At 36.5% G+C, this 21,787-nt stretch overlaps 1 protein-coding gene across 1 annotated transcript in view; it reads right to left on the bottom strand.

The window, feature by feature from the left end:
* Positions 1 to 18,695, bottom strand: part of LOC140139000 (uncharacterized) — a 110,107-nt gene extending 91,412 nt beyond the window's left edge. Inside the window, 1 exon segment of the mRNA XM_072160781.1 lies at positions 18,196 to 18,695. Coding sequence (XP_072016882.1) covers positions 18,196 to 18,327 — 132 coding nt within the window. The 5' untranslated portion in view covers positions 18,328 to 18,695.
* Between the last annotated feature and the right edge of the window lie 3,092 nt (positions 18,696 to 21,787).

The following is a 21,787-nucleotide window of genomic DNA, read 5'->3' as shown; positions in this document are numbered from 1 at the left end:
CACCCGGTACTAAAAATTCTCTAGCTATAACCCTGCATCCCACAATTTTCAACTTTATAAAACAACCTAGAGGACAGACTAGTTCTGCGCATTACCCATCCCACAATGCAATGATTCAGAAAATTGACTTTTTTGGGAGCTTGGGGCAGACTTTAAATGGTCAAATAGGGCCTAATAGGTCTGTCACACTACACCGAATAGGTCTTCCGTACAAGAAACGGATGGTATTTTAGTAAATCCGTTGTTGTTCGTCAATGATCGCTTTTATGTTCTTTTTATGTCCTTGTATCATCAGCCCACTCTGTTTTGTGTTAGGTGCTGTTCGTTAAGTCCGTCGGCAAGTTTGTGCATACACAAAACTTGAACGGAGTGTACCGAATACACATGTTCGGTATTTATCCGATGTGTGTTCGTATGGTGCTGCATATTGCCGAGTTTGTTCGCTCTCCTTTCGCTCATGTTCGATTTCTTTGTTCGTTGCACTCGGCCCGTGTTCGTTGCAAACACGTTCCTGTGAGGCCTTCACCCCCCAAATAGTCGGCGTGACGTACTTTGACCCAGTCCGTCTTAGTGTCACACTACACCGGATCGGTCTTCCGATACAAGAAACGGACGGTATTTTAGCAAATCCGTTAGTGTTCGTCAATGTTCGTTTTATGTTCTTCATATGTCCTGCTATTATCCGCCAAATGCGTTTCGTGTTAGGTGATGTTTTTTTAGTCCGTCGACACTCCGTTTCAAGTTTTGTGCATGCACAAAACCATCAGTAATATAATTCCAACTCAGTATATATTTAAACCTTTCAGATGAAGTATGCAATATAAAATCCAGCGGATGAAATGAACTCTTCGCAAAATACTCTTTTGCCCAAGAAACCAAACTTCAATTAGATTGAGTAGCACCACATTGAAATATGAAGAAAGAAAATCCCACTGCAATGTAGGATTGCTAATGTGTTCAATGTGATCAGTGAGATTACAGCATGTTAGTTTACTATGATAATTACTGTAAATTACTTGAACCCTCACATCAACAAAAGTGAGAGTGTGATAGCTAACTGTATTGTGGGATCATTGCTACAAATCCTGCTCTGAATCAGGGCCTACAGGTTTAGTGAATAAGACACGGAAGTGATCAGTGAGGTATTACCGCAAGCTTCATTCATCGTGGGGTAAGCTAACATGAACCCTCAACATCAACAAAACCCAAAATCCAGTTGCATTATGGGATTGCTACAAATCCACCTCTGAATCCGACCCTACAGATTTGAGGGGTGATCGCATGGATGTGATCAGCAAAATTACAGCAAAGCATAAATTACAGCCATGCTACATATTCTTTGTGGGTTAACACCTACAATAATTACTTGTGCCCGAACCCTCATATCAACAATACTGAGAGTGGGGTGGGAAATCCTGTTGCATTTTGGGACTGTTACCAATCCTTATCTTTAAACCAGACCCTACAGATGTGAGTAGTTAACACAAGATACAGAAGATATCTTAAACTTCCCATAATGCATTTCTCCCATTTCAATTTTCTATACCAATTTGCTCCCTGCTATCTAGTGCAACATAGGTCGATAGTGACAAAAAGTACCTCAATGAACAGAGCACATCCAGATCTTGCAAAATATATTTATTTCATGATTATCAATCCACGTTTTAACCATTCTCTATTCATAAAAATAAACAAAGGAAAACTGAACAAAGTAATGGGAGTGTCATTTGATGAAATGAGGTGATATATCATGTTGCAAAGGATTCTGGGAAGGGTTAAATATTGTTCAGTTGTAATCAATGAGGTATTACAGCATGCTGCATATTCCTGGTGGGGTAAGCTTACTCTGATAATTACCTGTACCTGAACCCTCACATCAACAATTACTGATGTGTATCTACTAAGCATCTTTGAGGACAAATCCTGCCGTATGCTGGTATGCTCTACTGTGATTCTATACTTAATGTGTCCCTACTTTAGCTATGAAATTATTAGTCCGCGAGAAATGTTGGGAATTCGTCGTACGCGATCTTATGTCCAGAGGGCAAAGTTTATAATTCAACTGCATTTAATTGACCTCTATATTTTATTTTGGCACCTCAAGTTCAGTAGTAACGGCAATGCTTTTTTGCGGTAATGTGCTATTCCATTTAAAATCCACACTACCCCTGTGGAAGATTTAGCTAAAGTCTTCCACAGAGGGAGTATGAGTTTTGAATAAAATAGACAATTGTATAACTTCCATTTGAAATACTCACTCCAGTTATGAAAGATAAATGTAAAGCCATAATACAAGGGGAGAATGGGTTTCAAAATATTTAACTCTGACCAATTACATTTGAAAAACATGCTCCCCTATGGAAGATATTTCCAAAATCTTCCACAGCGTGGATTTCAATTGGAATAGCCCAATGCGCCACATACGTGCCAACACACTGCCCTTGTATGTGTGTGAGCTGCGCGGCTATTAACTTTATGTGTGTGATTTGATACAGCGATCCGTGAAATATGTACTTACCGTATTTCGTCAAATAAACGCCCCCGGGGGCGTTACATTTTCCCAAGGGGGGGCATTTATTCAAGGTCAATTTTAGAACGACAATTCCCGTTAAAATCATTAGGTAAACTTAAAACTTACGCTAAAATGACAAGCTATGAACTAAAAACACTGACTTCTGGTTCACTTCCGGGTTTCCAATCCAGATTTTCGCCAAAAAGTGATGCTATTAATTACCAAGTTGCACACATGGTCGATAATAGTATTATCGACCATGTGTGCAACTTGGTAAGCTTACTACATAAGATAGCATGGAAATATCAGCATTTTTGAAACATCTTGGTTGAAAAAAGTGGTGGGGGGCGTTTATTTGAGGGGGGCGACTGTTTGACGAAATACGGTATGTCAATACCAAATTTCAGGTGAACCAAAGTTGAATACCCATACAATATCCAACCAAATCACTAAATCAGTTGAGAGTCAACATTATAGGTTTACAATTTAGTGTATCTAAAATACACTTACCATAAGAAACTGTTTGGTGAAAAGGTTACGATAAATTTTGAAGAAAATAAAAATCGTCACTATAAAATACTCACTGTGAGCTGCTTTTATTGTAACCCTCAAGTAAAATCACATAGTGAAAGGATTATAAAGTTTAGTTTTTCTTCCTTAAGAAAAAAAAAGCTAAATCCTGAGAAATACAGTGGCCTGTACCTGGCAATATTTAAGTGCTACCATAGTAAACCAACCCACCTCACAATATAAAAATACCACCGTTAATGCAGCCAGAACACCCATGCTATTAGGAATAATTGAAAATAAATGACAGTAGACGTATGAGAGCCGATGGCCTCCTGATTGGACCGACTCCCCAGGCCACTGTGCACTACAATCTATTATTCTATGACCAGGCCCTGATATTAAATCTGACCTTATGTATATGTGGCAAATAGGCTATTCAAGTTGGAGTCCATACACCCTGTATAGAAGATATTAAGACCTTAATCACCTACAAAGGGGGGTGTAGATTTCAAATGGAGTTACCCATTCAGGTAACCCCATTTTACACTCCCAGTGTGGAAGAATAAGGTCATGTCTTCAATAGTGGGTATTTGCATTTTAACTGGAATAGTCCAATTTTCATTTGACTATAGAAGATAAAAAAGGGTCAAATCATCAAAAAGACCCCTAATTTTGGAGGGTGTGTCAAGAGGGACCTGTACGGAACCCTCTCAACCCGACCATAGATGCTTTGGTCCAGGGTAGAATTCTTGGTTGCCAGTTATGGCATGGGCAGGCAGGCCATCAATGGGACCTGTCACCTCTCCATGTGAATACACCTTCATCATATTGTGCTATATAATAGCCAAAAAAATCTTGTGTACACAATCCCATGGTGTTTTTAGCCAAATTTCTGGCAGAAACTTTTTGAAAACTCATAAAATTACTTTCAGTACAATTGAACAATTCACACAGAGAGGAGATAACAATAAACAATATTCTACACATCTGCAAAAAAGGAAAGTTAAAAAAAGGAACTTGCTTCTGATTTCATAACTGGACACACACCCTCTCATCCCAACACAACTTCCACATACCCACCCCCCACAAGCACCTACAAAAATACTACATACCCATCCCCTATTCACATACAAAACTAAATAAACCTTCACATAATATAGTAAAAACCCATATGTGATGTGATCAAGCAAAATCAGTCAGAACTCTGAAATATTAAATTTTTAGTTTCTTATACGATAGTAAAAAGCATTTACCAATCTGTTTTTTCCAGAAAACACCATTGAAATTGAACAACCAGTTCTAAAGATATGAGCAATTAAAGAGTTTCCAAAACAAGAAGAAACAAAAGGAAATATTTCCTTTGTTTGGCGATGTCTCACAATCAATATTTCCGAGTTCCGACTAATTTTGCTTGATCGCATCACATATGTGCATAAAAACTAGCGGGCACCTTGAATCAAACTGACAATGTTTATTACTATACATATTAGTTGAATGAACTTACCTGGATAATTGTATGTTCCACAAGGAGGCCAAAGGTAAGACATGGAAAGAAAAAAAACCACAGAAAACAAGAATTGTTAGTAAATTAAGCACTCAATAGTAACAATATAAGCCTGGTGCTTTTATGTGGAAAGGAATATAATCTAATAAGACCTGGCCATCGCACAGCAAAAACTCAGACCAACATGAGTATCAACATAGTACAGCACTGAATGTTTACCAATAAGCCTGGTGCTCTTATGTGGATAGGAATATTATATCATTTTATTTCAATATTCAAAATGGCTGTCTGTGAAGAAACAAAAAACTACATATATCGAGTTTGTAATTAGACCTAGCCATCATGCAGTAAAAACACAGCCAAAGATAAGTATCAACATAAGTAATACACCAATAATTCTGGTGCTCTTATGTGGAAACGGAATATCATATCATTTGCATTCAATATTCAAAATGGCTGTCAGGGAAGACAAAAAATTACAAATATCAAGTGTGTAATAAGACCTGGCCATCGTACAGTAAAAACATCGCCAAAGATGAGTAACAACACACCAAAGTGTCGTCAGCACATAGACTTGGGTTAACATAACAAGAAACAAGATGCAAGTTAGCAAGCCATCCATTTAATGCTCCGCATGCTGATCATAGGCTTTAAAGTCAAAGTTTCGAGATATTTTCTCAAAATATGAAGAGCTATCTTAAGAACCAATGAACCAAAACTAGGCTTGTTTGTACTCATTTTGATTCATTTTACATATTGATTCCAAATATGGCCATGAAAATTTACAATTCTGGAATTTTGGATAAAAAATTGAAACTTGTCGTCTGCAGTCGACAACAGCATGGAGAGAGTTAGCATGTCAAGTACTGTATGAATATGCGAGAGTTGCATCAAAAATGAATAATTGAAGGCTGGGGTAAGGCAAAGGGTGGTGTGACCAAGAGCAGTGCATCACTTGTATCATGATTTTTCTAGTCATACTCTATTGGATATTGGTAAATTGGGAGGGCGAGTTAAGCGAGCGGTAATTCCTCGCTTTGCACCACTGAGGTCCCGGGTTCAAGCCCGGTGCGGCCCAAGGACTCATGTGCACTTGGCTTATCCCGATTCCATGCTCGCTCTCGCAGGTTTTCTCCGGGATCTCCGGGTTCCTCCTGTATCGCAAAAATCGGTGATTAGTTATTTGGTTATCAAAAACTTCCTTCACCCAATGGAATTTGGGGAGCTGCACAGATAATTGATGGATGTTACAATCTAAATGCGGATAGGTGTGCGCCGTTCGGCAGCAACCTAGTTGATGCGATCTGATTGTGATGATTCACCAATGCAGCGAAATTACAGCGCTTTGAGTCCTCTAAGATCTGGAGAAAGGCGCTTTATAAATCCAAAATTTATTTTATTTTTTATTTTAAATTGTGCTTTACAAGCTAGTCCACTAGTTTACTCAAGTTTTTAGACGTTTCATCTTCAGATCGGAAGACTTCATCAGTAATGCAAAAAAAAACATTAACAGACTGTACTGGGCTTAGTTCCACTTAAAATCTACATATCCCTGTGGACGATGTGAGAAATATCTTCCAGAGGGGAGCATGAATTTCAAATGGAATAACACATCATTTTACAGGCAGCTCCATTTGAATTTCATACACCCTCTGAGAAAGATTCAACACAGATCTTCCAGAGGGAGGATGAGTTTCAAATAGAGTTGGTTTAATGTGCTAATTCCATTTGAAAATCAAATACTTGAGCTGTGGGAGATATTTCAAAAAATCTTCCACCTGGGGGAGTGTGGACTTTAAACAGAATAGCCCATTGCAGAAAAAAGTTTTCATTTTGGCAATCCCTTGCAATTAAATAACCACAACAATGCCTACTGGTGGCTCTGAAAAGAGCTATTCACTGAAGACTGCCTCTTGTCAGAGTCACCAGTAGGTACGGGCGGCCTACATGTCTCATTCTTAGGTACATTGTCCTGAAGAAGTCAGAGATACTCCTGTCGAAAGCTTGACAGTTCTAAACTTGTCCCCCAGCGACCTGCCTAAAAACTCCTGTCGTAAAAGCCTATCCCACAATCAATATAAATTTTACTGTAATTAAAGCACTTCAGACTTAAGTCTTTCACATGATATTTTAGTACACCACTGGGCATTACAATCATGCAAAAAGTAGAAATTCAAGAAAAATTAAGGGGCGTCGCTGTGGTGCAAATCGCACATAATGGCTTTAATGCCCACTAATAATATAAGAGCAACAATATGAATAACCATGTTTATATTTCACATCATCAAGTTTATCACGCTCTGTTAATCAAGCTCAAAGTTCTCACTGGCAGAGTGGTTATTGCATACCAGGAAGCTAGTGACTGTGCATATAAATGATTGGCAAATTATGTGTGCATTATTAATAATGTGTATGTGTGTGGTATCTAATAAGGCACCAGTTTGAAATATTCAGTGTACTCTGGCTATGGCAAAGGTCTTGTTTTTTCTATTGCCAAACCTGGGATCAGATCCGGGGGGAGATAGTTAGTACAAATGACCATACAGGGGAAGTGCCACAAACCTGGGGAGTATTTTTGGCCTTTTAGTTATCAATGACCCTTTTTCCTAGGCCAATTTTGGTACCGTAAAATTCCGTCTACAAGCATATAAAAAATATGCCTCTAAACGAGGTTTTTTTGACACAAGAGACAAGAGGCAGACACTCTCAACAAAAACGTTTTTAAGGGTTTGAACAACTATATTACTGATACATTGTAAAGGCGGCTGTACAAACATGTATATGTGTTAGACCAATCTATTGCAATGTTTTTGAGAAGGGTATTGGCCTTTCATATCTTTCGTTAAAAAAAACCCTCGTTTAGACGCATATATGCTTCTAGACAGAATTCTACGGTATATGGGTGGCTCCTTTTTCACCATTTTCACCATTTTTTTTTTGGAAAATAGCCCAATTTTGCCAAATTTAAAATTTCCCCAAATATTTGGGAAAAGTTGTAAAAATGAAGACAATGTGTTAAATTTGGCCAAAAATTTAAAGTTTGGTATATCGATGGGTCAAAATTTCTTGAAATATTTGCCTTATTAACACTTTACAGAAGACACATTTTTTAGACAAACAACAATATAAAACAAAGGGAAAATGAATCCCTAGGCTTTTATATCATTCCATAATATCAACTTGCATTTGAGGAGGGATTTATATATAGCAACAATTTCAACACATATTTGATGACTACAACCTGAAAACCTTTGAAAATATGTAAAAAAAACATTCTGGTAACGTTTTTATAATTTTGAAATATGCTTCCTTCACACAGATCCTGGAAAGAAACCTGTGCCCCAACGCTCCAACAAGTGATTTTTGGCTATCGGCTACCCCAGGCGGCTACCCCAGGCGGCTACCTGCACCCAAGACAATGTTTTCATAATGAATCCTTACAGAAAGGACTCATTAGCATACAACTACATGTGCAGATCTTACCAAGTAGATGTAAGAGCCTTGTATTTCCCCTTGTTATTTACACACCCACATGTAACACACATAATTTACATTGTTAATGTCACATATCTCCTTCGTTGTTGTTTTTACACATTAAGCAGTCAATTATTAATGCAAAAATCCAAGATGCTTCGAGAGGCCTATTTGTGATCAAGTTCCCATTGGAGGCCACATCTAAAAGCAACAAAAGTGTATAATGTGGTGTGTTGTTACTAAGCACTTCACAACCTCTAATTCAGGTAATTAACCATTAATTACAGCTTAATGGGAATTTTGAGGCACAGCTGACTTTCCTGATATTATGTTTAAATTGAAAATGGGGACCATGTTTGCTTCTGAATCAAAATGGGGGCCATGTTTGCATCAACTTGCACATGATGTTATGTAATTCTAATGGCAACTTTCATGTGCAAAAGTTGACCAGTTGTGCTGGCTTCTGTATGTTGAAGAGCGCATCACTTTTAGTCACTGTGTTTAAATGTCTCACGAAGAGTATTCCTGAGTAGGCCTACCTGTCTGATTGTGTTTCCCTGCACTGCCCTGTGCATACTGGCCTGTGTTCTGCCACTGATACTACCCTCTTGACTGAGCACAATACAATAAAATCCCTATGTGATCTGAATGCAGGACCTTCTCCTATGTTGTGCCTCGCACCTGGAATAGACTGCCAATTGGTATTAGGGAATCACAATTATTATGTGGATATTTTCAAGAGGGTTCAAAAGTCACATTTGTTTCCTTAGTTTTTGTAGCTTTTCTATCACAGGCAATTCTCGCTGATTTTTTCGTCATGTTTTTCTTTTACTTTGTTCTTGGAGCGCTTCGTTCTAAATGCTATACAAATATTTAAATCTGTTTTGAATTGGTCTTCCCCTGATGCTTTATTCCATCGTTTCAAGGGTAGCCCTACTATAGGACCTTTTAAACACAATATACTCAATAACTACTAAATCCCAGTGACTGATTTTAGAGCCTTTCAAACATGTTATATACTCCCAGAACTGCTCAAACCTGTGGTCACTGCAGGCTTATAATCTAGTAGGGTTATTCAGGGGCACTGTGAATTCACAAACTCATCGGAATTCACAGATCCATATATACTCTTGCTGCATTTTGGTTTAATTATAGTTTTCAAAATGTATGAGAATGGATAGAAATATGCCAAGAATTAATCTAATTTAAATTGACATACATAAAAAGGGTTATTTTTTATCTTTCTATTTATTTATTTATTGACTTATATTCTTTTTTCTCCCCAAAATGCTGAGATTTTCGGCGATTTCTTTTTAACCATGTGGAAAGAATTTGGCAGTAACATTTTTTAGTCTTCTTTATCAGTCGTTTATTTACTTTTAAAACATGCTGGTCACAGCTACCATGTGACTCTAACTACATTGTTCATTTCCTATAGTATGCCAATGGCAATTTACACAGTTAAGAGTTATTCATCTCTCCCATAACAATGCATCAATTTGTCAATTTCATTTACGGTCCCAAACCGTAAATTGAACATGAATGACTGAACATTCATTAATAACACTCTTTATTGCCAATAACAATGTGCATTTGATGTATATTGATATTCTATCAGTACTATTAATATTATTCTACCACTAAGACAAAATCAATGGTTAATTTAATTTTTATTTCAATTAACATGCATTCTTGTCCACATAATAATAAGCTACATTTTGCCTATCATCCCATAGACTATGCCGCAGTCATTATATTCAATCATAAATGTATTCCTCTATGAACATTTTTTAATTAAAGCCATATTATAACATTTTCAAACAAAATAGATTAGCTTTTCTTTGCCATAAAATGTTAGCTTTTACTGTCAGATATATCCCCTTTTAGTTTTGAGCCGAAAAACTACGGCAAAGCAAAGAAAATTGGAATTTACTACCAGCGCACATGTTGCCAATATGTACCACTCCTTCGGTCATGTTGTGGTACGACCCTTTGTTGTGTATATCACCGCCGTATGCGTACTGTGTGTTATGAACATCGTGTATGCGTTCGACTAATAATTCCATCGTAATAATAAAGCGCCGGTTCCGGCGTTTTATTCAAAATCTCGGATTTTGAGAAAACTACAGCACCTAGAGTCTTGATTTTTGCAGGGTATATTGGTTTAATAAAGTACAATTTAATTGTGTAAAAAGGAATTTTAAAAATTCAGTGAGGGCATCTTCCTCAGCAAATGTTATAATATGACTTTAAGTACTTTATCTTGCTTGTTTATCCTGTATAGGACTTGGATTTTTTTAGCAAGAGAATTCAAACAACACTTATTTGTTTACGATTCTACATCTTCATACTGCATACTGTGAAATTTTCAGGACAATTTGAAAGACCAATTTAAACAAAATTATATTGCCATTCAATTAACAAAAAGTTTTAGCACCCTTATGGGCATGCCTTCCATAGGACTACATCACATATAGATAAATGGCCATCAAATCAAAAAGCATGATCCGTTTCCTCTGAAATTGTGCATATAATGTAGATTCATCTGCTGGACAAGTGATGTCGCCTGCTCTCTTCTAATTTCATTTTCAATTTCAATGTCCGGCCCAGACCAAGGTCAGTTACTGCCTTTTTACTTTAAGTGATTCAAAAACATCTGCATCCCAAGCAAAAAGAAAGTATTGTTGAATAGATTCATTAGGTTTGTTGATAACAATATACTAAGCAACGTTTACGATCTGCTTTTAAAGACTGGAAAAGTGTAAGAGGTACCGGAAACCAATTTGCCGGGAAATTGAATCAGATGATCAGTCATACCTGATGAATTCATCAGATGTGAAGGACGAAATATTCAAATGAGTACAAATTCACTTGATTAAATTGTCAAGCAAAATGGAAATATCACTAAATAAATTCATCAGGTTTGTTGATAAACATTATAAAAATTTCATTGGAACAAAACCAAAGTTGAACTCACTATTGATGGTTTCGCCTATCATGGTCGGTAGGCATCATCAGAATGATGGTTGTAGATCCTTATTTCCTGTTGGATGTATCCCGACTGAAGAGGGTGTTTTATCAGCCAGGAGAGGATCATACATGTGACTAAGCTAGGAAGTGGCCCCCCTCATCTCTGTTCATGACATTAGGACCTATCTCCTGATCCAAATGGATTCTTTGATTCTTCTTGTGTTGGCGTCATCCTCCTTACAAAGAATTTTAGCATTGTCCCAATTGATGACATGATTTTGCTGGACCGCATGATCCGGCGAATGAACAGTCTAAGTCGGCTATAGTGAGTTCAATTTTGGTTTTGTTCCAATGAAATCTTTTATAATAATAAAATGCAAATTTGTACAAAAAGACAGCATCTGATATATTTTATAATTACTCATACTTCCTTTCTACTTGACAAGGCAGTATTGCATTGGAATGTTTGGGAATCAATTTATGTGTTGACACAATGAAATGCAAATGTGCATTGTAGTTAATCATGTGTAGAAATCAATAATTAGTTACATTGCACTGCTATCAATTATGAGTGCATCAAAGATGCAAAGCTAACAGTCAAACTGTCGCGTATTATGCAAAACAAGAATTATGCGCAGACATGAAATGGTAATTTAGATGCCTGGTCCAGTTCTGGAACGCTGTTCATATTTTGTTGTTTATCTTTTATTGAAATTAAATGGTAATTAACAACATGAACACAAAACAAATTTATAGTTTGGTATTTAGTGATGACAGCAAAGTTAAATTGCTATCTACTGATGATAGCATTGTCAAAATCTCTGTTACTTGCAATCTACTGCTGATAGCATTGATCAAATGCTATCTACTGCTGACAGCAATACTAAATTGCTATCTACTGATGACAGCATTGCCAAAACCATTGTAACTTTCAATCTACTGACGATAGCATGGATAAAATGCTATCTAATGCTAACAGCGAAGTTAAATTGCTATCTACTGATGACAGCATTGTCAGAAGCATTTATACTTGCTATCTACTGATAATAGCATTGATAAAGTGCTATCAGCTGCTGACAGCAAAGTTAAATTGCTATCTATTGATGACAGCAACATTGTTACTTGCTCCACTGATGATAGCATTGATAAAATGCTATCTACTGCTGACAGCAATATTAAATTAATATCTACTGATGACAGCATTGTTAGCAGCATTGATACTTGCTATCTACTGAAGATAGCATTGATAAAGTGCTATCTACTGCTGGCAGCAATGTTAAATTGATATCTATTGACGACAGCAGCATTGTTACTTGCTATCTACTGATGATAGCATTGATCAAATGCTATCTACTGCTGACAGTAATGTTTAATTTCTAACTACTGATGACAGCATTGTCAAAACCATTGCAACTTGCAATCTACTGACAATAGCATGGATAAAATCCTATCTAATCCTAACAGCAAAGTTAAATTGCTATCTACTGATGACAGCATTGTCAGCAGCATTGATTTGGTATCTACTGATCATAGCATTGACGAAATGCTATCTACTGCTGACAGCAGTATTGTTACTTGCTATCTACTGATGATAGCATTGACCAAATGCCATCTACTGCTGACAGCAATGTAAACTTGCTATCTATTGATGACAGCATTATCAGAGAAGCATTAATACTTGCTATCAACTGATGATAGCAGTAATAAAATGCTCTCTACTGCTGACAGCAATAAAAATAAATGATAAAATTCCATCTACTGATGACAGCAATGTTAAATTGCTATCTACTGATGGCAGCATTGTCAGAGACATTAATAATTGCTATCTACTGATGATAGCCATTGTCAAAATGCTATCTACCGATGATAGCATCGATAAAATGCTGTCTAATGCAAACAACAAACAAAATTGCTGTCTGCAGGAAAAGTTTGAATATGGATTTAATGCTGTTTAATAAATAGGTCTGATTTTGAGTAGTGTATACTTTTGGTTCTCCACCATGTTATTTTCTCTATCTCATTTTGGTTGCCTCAAGCAAAGGGTCAACTACTTAATTCAAATACTGACTACAATATAGAGCATTCTTAAACACTTGAGAACGTTCCTGCAATCTCATTGGTTCTTACCTGTGTGATATGACACAATATCACACAGGTCAGCGTGTGTGCATCAACGCGATAAGCGTGCTCGCTATTTGAACCAATTGGAGGCGCATAGCAACAACGGGACAGATCGATTTTAAACCCTAGGTAGTTCCTTATAATTTTAATTTGATTAAAATTTGTAATACTTATGATATTTCTATTTGAATTGAAACGTATAAGAATGAGAATAAAGGAATTGTTTTTAGCCCCTGTCGTGCATCTATCATCTCATATAACACAGGCGACATCGTTATTTTTGGCGTAAAACAGCTCTGCTTCGCCTCGTTGTTTTACTTAAAATAATGATGTCGCCCGTGTTATATGAGACGATAGATGCACTCCAGGGCTAAAACCAATACCTATTCTCTAAATATCATAATTATGACTCTTGTTAAAATAGTACACTATTGACACATGTCACTTACATTGAGCAATAATGATGAAGGTCAGTTCTACTAACTGATTGCGTGATTTTGCACATTTTAATTGCTATATTATTGTACTTTATATTGGCATATATGTCAGCAATCTTCTATTTTAGTACTAAATGGCAAAATTTGGTTTGCCTGAAATATCTTGATCTTTGTCAAACGAATGGCACAAGGTCAAGGTCATAGCATGACACTTATTTAATAAAATAAAACAAGGACAGAAAATAATGGGGTCCCAATAATTGTACATAAGAAGTATAAGGCCCAGTATATATAGTCAATTTTATCGTATGCATTTCGGCTTTAACCGACGCTACTTTTCCACTTTTTCACGGTGATTTCCAATCCTGTATTGATGCCACTTAACTTGGCTATTCCAGTTGAAATCCATACACCCCATGCTTCCTATGAATATAAGATGTGGTCTTAATCATCCAGACAGGGAGTGTGAACTTCAAATGGAGTCACCTGAATGGGTGACTACATTTGTAAAATTACACCCCTGTGTGGGAGATTAAGGTCATGTCTTCCATAGGGGGTGTATGGATTTTAACTGGAATAGACTAATGTTTAGCTTTATTTGAGGCTTTGTTTTAATTTTAAATTGTCTAAAATGTGTTGCAGTTTTTTAAAACTGGAAAACACAGAAAATAATTCCAGAGTTTGATACAGCTCGTAATCGGCGGGCCATATAACATGGCGGATTAATATCAATATATTTTATTTGGACAATTGTCTTGTGACATCCAACCAGAAGTATTACAAATCATTAATTGAAGTCTTGTTCTTTGTCTACTTTCTTTAAGATGCAAAATATAGACCAGAAAGATCAACAATATCACTCTCAACGTGGGTCTACTTTTTGGCGTAGTGATAAAAGCTGATATTTCGAGCTGATCAAAGTATAACTACACATATATTAGAGACCGACTATAACATAAGGACTTTGACCATAACATTAACAAAATATATATAGACCCATAAATGAACCATCCCTAATTAAACTAACAGCATGGCCAAGTGTTGAAATAATTTAGCGATGACAAATTACCAAATTAGATATTAAAATATAAACTCACCCATGAAAGAATCATCTGAGATTCAACCAGAAGCAATGGACTGCAAGTGCTGAGATAATTTAACACTTGATGACAAGATACTTAATTAGATTTTTGATTTAATTTCTATCACACAAATCTCAAACATGCCCACATGCCAAGTTCTTGCATGTGTGTACATTCATATAAATTAGAATGACCTGATCAATGTGTTGGGTACAAACTCATACTCCACAACTTGAGGTCAAATTTTAAGCTATGAAGGTCAATGAACTGTGCCACTAGACATGAGACTATTTTGGTTCATATCATTGTAAAGTACTCATTATAGTCTGTCCAGTAAGTTGGTCCTACATGAAAATGCATGATTCTTATACGAATGGGGCAAAGGTCATGTTACCAACTTATAGAACAGACTTTAGTTTTTTTACAGAAAGATGAATGGAACATGATTTTGGAAAGGGTGTATGAGATAACAAAGACTAAAGTTTATTCGGCATATAATTGGCGAAAAAAATAAGACTCATAACATTGTGTATTGATATAAAATGGTGTGCACGAAGTTGGCACAGCAGTTCAGGTAAGTTGCATGCATAGTTTAGATTTTGGACTTGATTGACAGGTGCAGTAACAGTAACCGAATAATTTTCGCCAATTATAAGCCGAACAAACTTTAGTTTGATGAAAATTCTACCAATAATTATGAAAATTCTACCAATAATTAAATAGTGTAGGTTACTAAACCATGCTGAGAGAAGAAATTCTAATTTACAACACAATCTCCACAGGCACAGTTCTTTAACCCTAGTAATAGCCATTGAAAAGCTTGTGAGATTGTGTATCAAAGCTCATCCCCAACCAAAAAGGGTCAAACTGTAAAATTGCACTAGTATGTTACAGATCAATGAATCATACATTGAGAATTGAGGTTAATTTGACTCGTACTATAATGCTCATAAGCCATCTTACCCCATTTCCTTTCACAAGGGCCTCAAATACGATCATCTGTCAGTACACAATTCAGTAACCCCAATAGGCTTCTACATGCATAGAATGACCTCTGGAGTTTGGTGGATATAAAAATTCCTCCATAACTTGAGGTCAACTTTTGAGCTATGCTTGTTGAATACAGGATCCAAAACATTCTCATCTATTAATGCACAGTTCTTTAATCCCAATACATTTATACATTCCTTGAATGACCTTTGAAACTTTGGGTACAAATATTCATACTCTGCACCTTGATATCAAATTTTGCACTATGTGTGTTTAATTGAGGTTATTGGACTATGGCATTGGGATGAGGCCATTGTGGTCCATAGTGATAGAGGTTATTGAACTTGGCGAGTTCAATAAGAGATACTTTCATTAGGCATATTATTATAGGAGATAAAAGATCATTATTTGGCTTGTAGTGTTTTGTCACATTCTGTTGTCACGTCCCTGTCACCTTAACTATTGCAACATGAATAATTTATTGCTTCCCGTAAAACTCGAATAAAAGAAATATAAAACAAAAAACCTATCTCAAAAACCACTAAACCAATACTAAGCTTGTTTGTACTCATTCGAATGCACTTTTCATAGATATTCAAATACACACATGAAAATGTAAGATTATATTCTTTCGAACAGTTTTGTCAATTTTTGATATTTCCAAATTCTAATGTCACGTTCCTGTCACCAATCCTATGAGCATTCAAATATGAATAATTTATTGTTTTGCATAATAGAAACTCCTTGTAAAAGTCAAATTATTAACATACATAAATTCCCCATTTCAGATCTGCTATTTCAAGAACCGCTGAACCAAGGCATGTTTTACTCAATTGAATCTCAAGAACCACTGAACTAATACTAGCTAAGTTTGTACTCATTTGAATACATTTTTCGCAGATACTTCAAATATGCCCATGAAAAATAATGTAATGTACTTTTCATTTTTCTCAATTTTGTCAATTTTTGAGAATTTTCGCTCACCTGTTACTCCACATTGAGAACTCGAATCACATTCAAACGTTTCAATGCGTTCTCCTGGGATGCGCAATTGCGCATCCATAACAGAAAGTGTCTACACAGCACTGATCTCGCCATGAACATGTTTCTTGTAAGTATGATACAGTGCACGTAGGGCATGGCAGTAGCGTAGCCAGCGCGGCGGGGGAACAAGGGAGCAGAGCCAAACAAGAAATGAAAGAGAAAAGTGCCCCTCTGACAAAAAATGAAAGAGAAAATGGGGAAGGCAAAGAAAAAGAAAAAGGGCAAGAGCCCATTTTCCACCAAAATTGAAACGCATCCCATTAATGCGTTTTAATGCGGATTCAGCCGCCCATGTGAATTCGCCCATTGTATAACCTTGCACTCAAATTCCCACTGCAAAATTCATAGAATTCACAAAACTGTCTCCAGTTAAGAAGTAAAAGTGCCGAAAAATGTCACACCATTATTATGTATGCATGTACTCATATGTATGCTTTTGTTACATAAATGCATTAATAGTCATGAAAATGTAAAATTCAACAGTTTTTGACAAGTATATGAAATAACGTAGGGATTTGTCAAATGCAGTATACATGCAGATCTATCCAGGCTGGGGTTAATAACCAGGCAGAAACAAATATGTAATATACTTCCTGACACACTCATACATGAATAGAAATAGGTCTTAGATAACCACAGGCCAACAAAATATTGCTTGGTTGTCCTCTGCAACTTTTCTGGGGTAGGAGTGGGTGGGCACAAGTCAAATTTCGCTATATTTTTCCCAAACGAAATAATTTGCAAGAAATATTTTGGACATAAACGTTTTGGAGCCAGAGATTTCCAGTGGTATAAACAATTTTAAAAGAAAAGTGGGGGATGATGCTGTGGATCACAAAATGCCCTTTTAAAGGAGTGAATTTTAGGTTTAAATGTTTAAATTACTTTATCTCTTGTGCTTTTCATACATAACATGGAAATTTAAAAAAATAAGATTCTCCCAAATGCAAACTCTGGGTCGGTCGGGCCCATAAAACAGGGTGTGTGTTTTTTGTTGCCTAAGCCTTTTAAATTTCTAGTAAAAAAAGTTGCAGCATTAATTTAATTTAAAATCCACACAACACCTGTGGAAAATTTTGGAAATATCTTCCACGGGGGGAGCATGAATTTCAATTGGAATGAACACAATCAGGAACTCCCTTTGAAACTCACCCTTCCTCTTTGGAAGAATTAGGCTGAATCTTTCGTAGAGGGTGTATAAAATTCAAATGAGGCTGTTTAATGTGCTCATTCCATTTGAAATTCCTACTCCTTCTGTGGAAGATATTTCCAAAATCATCCACAGGAGTAGTATAGATTTTAAATGGAATAGCTCATTTTACCATATGAAACAGTGTCACCTGATCTCAGAAGTATCTGAACAGAACGTAACACTTTCTGAAAAGCATTAAAGCATAGATCCTTTGGACTTATGTTTATAGAAATTCAGTAACTTTACACTGCACCATAACCATGGATTCTTTAGGATCAATGTTTCTACACAGTACAACATTGCCACTAGTAATTTTACACATATAACACAGAACATCGTCACTAGTATTACATACGTACCATGTTAGTTTTAGCATAGTAGAATGGCCACTCGTGATGGTTGCCAGTAAAGCGCACAACCCTAGCGCTACCCGCCATATCCTCACTCACGATGTGCCGAGACGAAGCATCACCATCAAAATAACTAATCATCAAGATAAAGTATACGCTATATCCATTAAGCTCTTAGCCAGTGGGGAGTTAAACAAAACAAAATTAGCACCCAGACAATGCTTGGACTTTCCTATAAGTATAATGCCATGCCATCCCTATACAGCAGGTTATAACAAGTACGTAAAAGTCAAACCGAGCGGCAAAACTCGACTGAGAATCATCCACAAGTTGGCGTCGTTCCCATGGGGATACAGACGACGCATAACTCAACAGGTATTGGAGCTCTCAAGTATCTCATGTCGACGACGTTGGAACAAAGTTAGAGTCATGAATAGGTTATGGTGCCAAGATCAGCTGGCGCTGCATAACGCAATCGACTATGAGCCATGATATTCTGTCACCTATACACCACTACCATCCATCATGATGTCTGAAGCTTTAATGACACATGCACAAAGTTGATCCAATTCATAATTACCAATATGCTCACCTATCAATACAAAGTCCTTTAACCCCAATATACTTGTATGCTAACAAAATGACCTTTGATGATGTTGGGTACAAAAACTCATACACCACAACTTGAGGTTGATATTTTGCGCTATATGGGTTATTGATCTATGATAGCACCAGTAATGAGATGCTTTTGGCTGGGTGTACTAGCACTAGGATTCACAACATGTTCATCTATCACAGCACAGTTCTTTAACCCCAATACATTTGTACATTCATTGAATGACCTGGTACAAAAACTCATACTCTGCAACTTGAGGTCAAATTTTACACTATGAGTATTTACTTGAGGTTATTGAACTATGCAATTGGGATGAGGCCATTGTGGTCCACAGTGTAGGCATCACACTTGGAAGAATATGTTTTATTCTGCACGCATGCATGAATGCGAGGAGATACGCTAATTGTCTCTGTCGCAGCTAGAGTCATTGATCCTCGGCTATGAGAGTAAACATGTCATTAGAGCTGGAACAATTTTAGGAAGGTTTTTATGTCAGCTTATTCCGTCAAAACTATATATCTAGCACCTTGTTAATTAGTTGTTCTACGGCCAGCGGTCATTACTGTGTGACGACAGTCCAGTGCATTCAACCTTACACCACTAACTGCTTGCGTGTCATGTCACATAATTATGCAAATTAAATTCCATCCATATTCACTAAAATTTATGAAGCATGGTTTATATCCTGTTAGATTCCAATGTCAAAACAAATATAGCTAAATCTCCTGCTTATGATAATAATTTAATATCAATTCTTCAGTCCAGTATAGCATATCCCTTTTGATTTCAACAGCAATTCAAATGTAGCCAACTCTTTTGCTTATAATCATAATTCGATATCAATTCGTCAGTCCATAATCCTCATTATTAGCAATCTGGTATATTTCCCTCCGATAGCACAATTTCCTTATACTGAATAATGACATCCTTTTTAAATGTTAGCTCATCATACGTCTCAGTTCATCTCCTCAAATTCACTTTTCAAATCATTTTCAAATAATGCCAATCATCTTAACTTCCAGCTTATAATCCACAGATGTTGCTTGCATGTCATTTCAAATTTTGTCCAAGCCTGACTAAAATTCAGTCACACACACTGTCCATATAAACGCACTCCTTCAATGCCCTGATGCGTAGTCAAATTGGCTCAATATGAATAGACTGGCACTTGACTCTATTGTGACAGCCGGTTCACTCTTCGGAAAAATTTGAACTAGCAAGAAATTCTCCTGACATTGGTAGCCGAGTGTCCCGGATTCCTGTACACACAACACTTGAGGAGTTGACCCGGCTGTGATGGTTTATCTTATAAAATGTCAATTAGGGTGTGTGCTTCTTAGCTAGAAGTCCCTGTTTGCTGATAAATGGTTTTATAGGATGTTTTAGCCACTGTGATCACAAGCTAAAAATCTATGCACATTTCTCACTGTACATCCAATGCATGCTAATCACACCTAATGTTAATTCCAATCAACCAGTCTAATATGCTCACATCATGGAGTTAGCGTAAAAGAGACCTATCTGCAATGGCTGCCCTATAGACATTCTATAATTCCTGCATTATATATAGGAAATATATCATAGGAATATGACACCTGGCAGCTATTGCAGATGGCACATTCTTACAACAACCCTTCGATATGTTTAATCTTTACATTAAATATCTAACACTACCATCAATCGCATTAATCACCACACCCATCTCTTCCACACAGATGGAACCAATACACATCTTAACAATGCAATAGATGACAAGGTAACTCCATATATGTGATACGATCAAGGGAAATGAGTCGCATGTCGCTAATATTCATTTTGAGATATTGGCAAAGAAAGTGTTCAAATTCTTTAGTTTTACTTTGTTTTCGGCGATTAATAAATTGACGTAACTTCACAAAGGAAAGACATATCAACATTGGGTTTTCAGTTTCTGAAAGCTCTAAATGTCCTCTTTAGGAACCTATGTAAAACTCATTTTCGACAAGGGTCGACATGTGACCCATTCCCCTTGATCATGTCACATATGTGTCGGAGACTGGGAACCTTAAATATCTCTCAGTTCTAAACCGGATTCAAACTATTAATGATGCGTTGAATAAATAATTTGCATGCCTTTAGGCCCATGGAAGTCAATTCCGAGTTTATCATCCCTTTTTTTCCCAGGTTGGTGAGGTGACTTTTTCATTTTTCATTATTTCATCAGATTTCATTATTGACCTAAAGTGCGTGTTGATTTAAAGCCACGCTCATACATGTTATTTATAAACATGTTTTTATGTGAGTAGGGACTAGAAAAGTTAGAAAAGAGCCTGGTTTTGGTTCCAAGTTATAAATTTATATGTTTTACAAACAAAAATATATGTTTCCAATTGCTAAAACTGGTGAAAACACTGATACTTTGAAAATAATGAATTATTTTGGCATTTTTGACAATTTGACGCGGGTGTTTTGGTGTCCAAAAAGTGACGCTTGGCGGGGACGATAAACTCGAATCAACTTTCACGCTACTTTACCAAGGAACAAAACTTGTACAGCCAATTTGACAATAGAAAGATATTCACTCATTATGTGGGGGTGGTGGGCTGATTTTTTTTTTTTTTTAGAATTGAATCCACGGTGTATGACATTCATTAAATTGAACACAAAAATCCTCAATAGGTGCACTTCCAAGATCAATCCTGTCTTGATCATAAGCCACCTCACTATGGAATGTGAATTATACTATTTATAGTCAACATTTTGGTACAGGAAACTTAAAACCGCACAGCAACTGAATAGTAAACAAGCACAATGCCTATAATTATGGTCTATTTTATACAATAAAATTCCAATTACACATTATCCTAACCATAGCATGTTATTTAAATTACAGCTGCCATACCAGCTGACCGCACTCAATGAGCAGACTTGCCAAAAAAAATTTCAGCCAAATCGCTAAAAAGTCAGCCAATTTTTTTCGTAACTATGAGACAGCAAACTACGAGG

The sequence above is a fragment of the Amphiura filiformis genome, chromosome 18 (assembly GCF_039555335.1).
Source record: "Amphiura filiformis chromosome 18, Afil_fr2py, whole genome shotgun sequence".
Classification (NCBI taxonomy): Eukaryota; Metazoa; Echinodermata; class Ophiuroidea; order Amphilepidida; family Amphiuridae; genus Amphiura; species Amphiura filiformis.
Note: the sequence above shows the minus strand (reverse complement) of the source record. Positions and strands in the feature narration are given on the sequence as shown.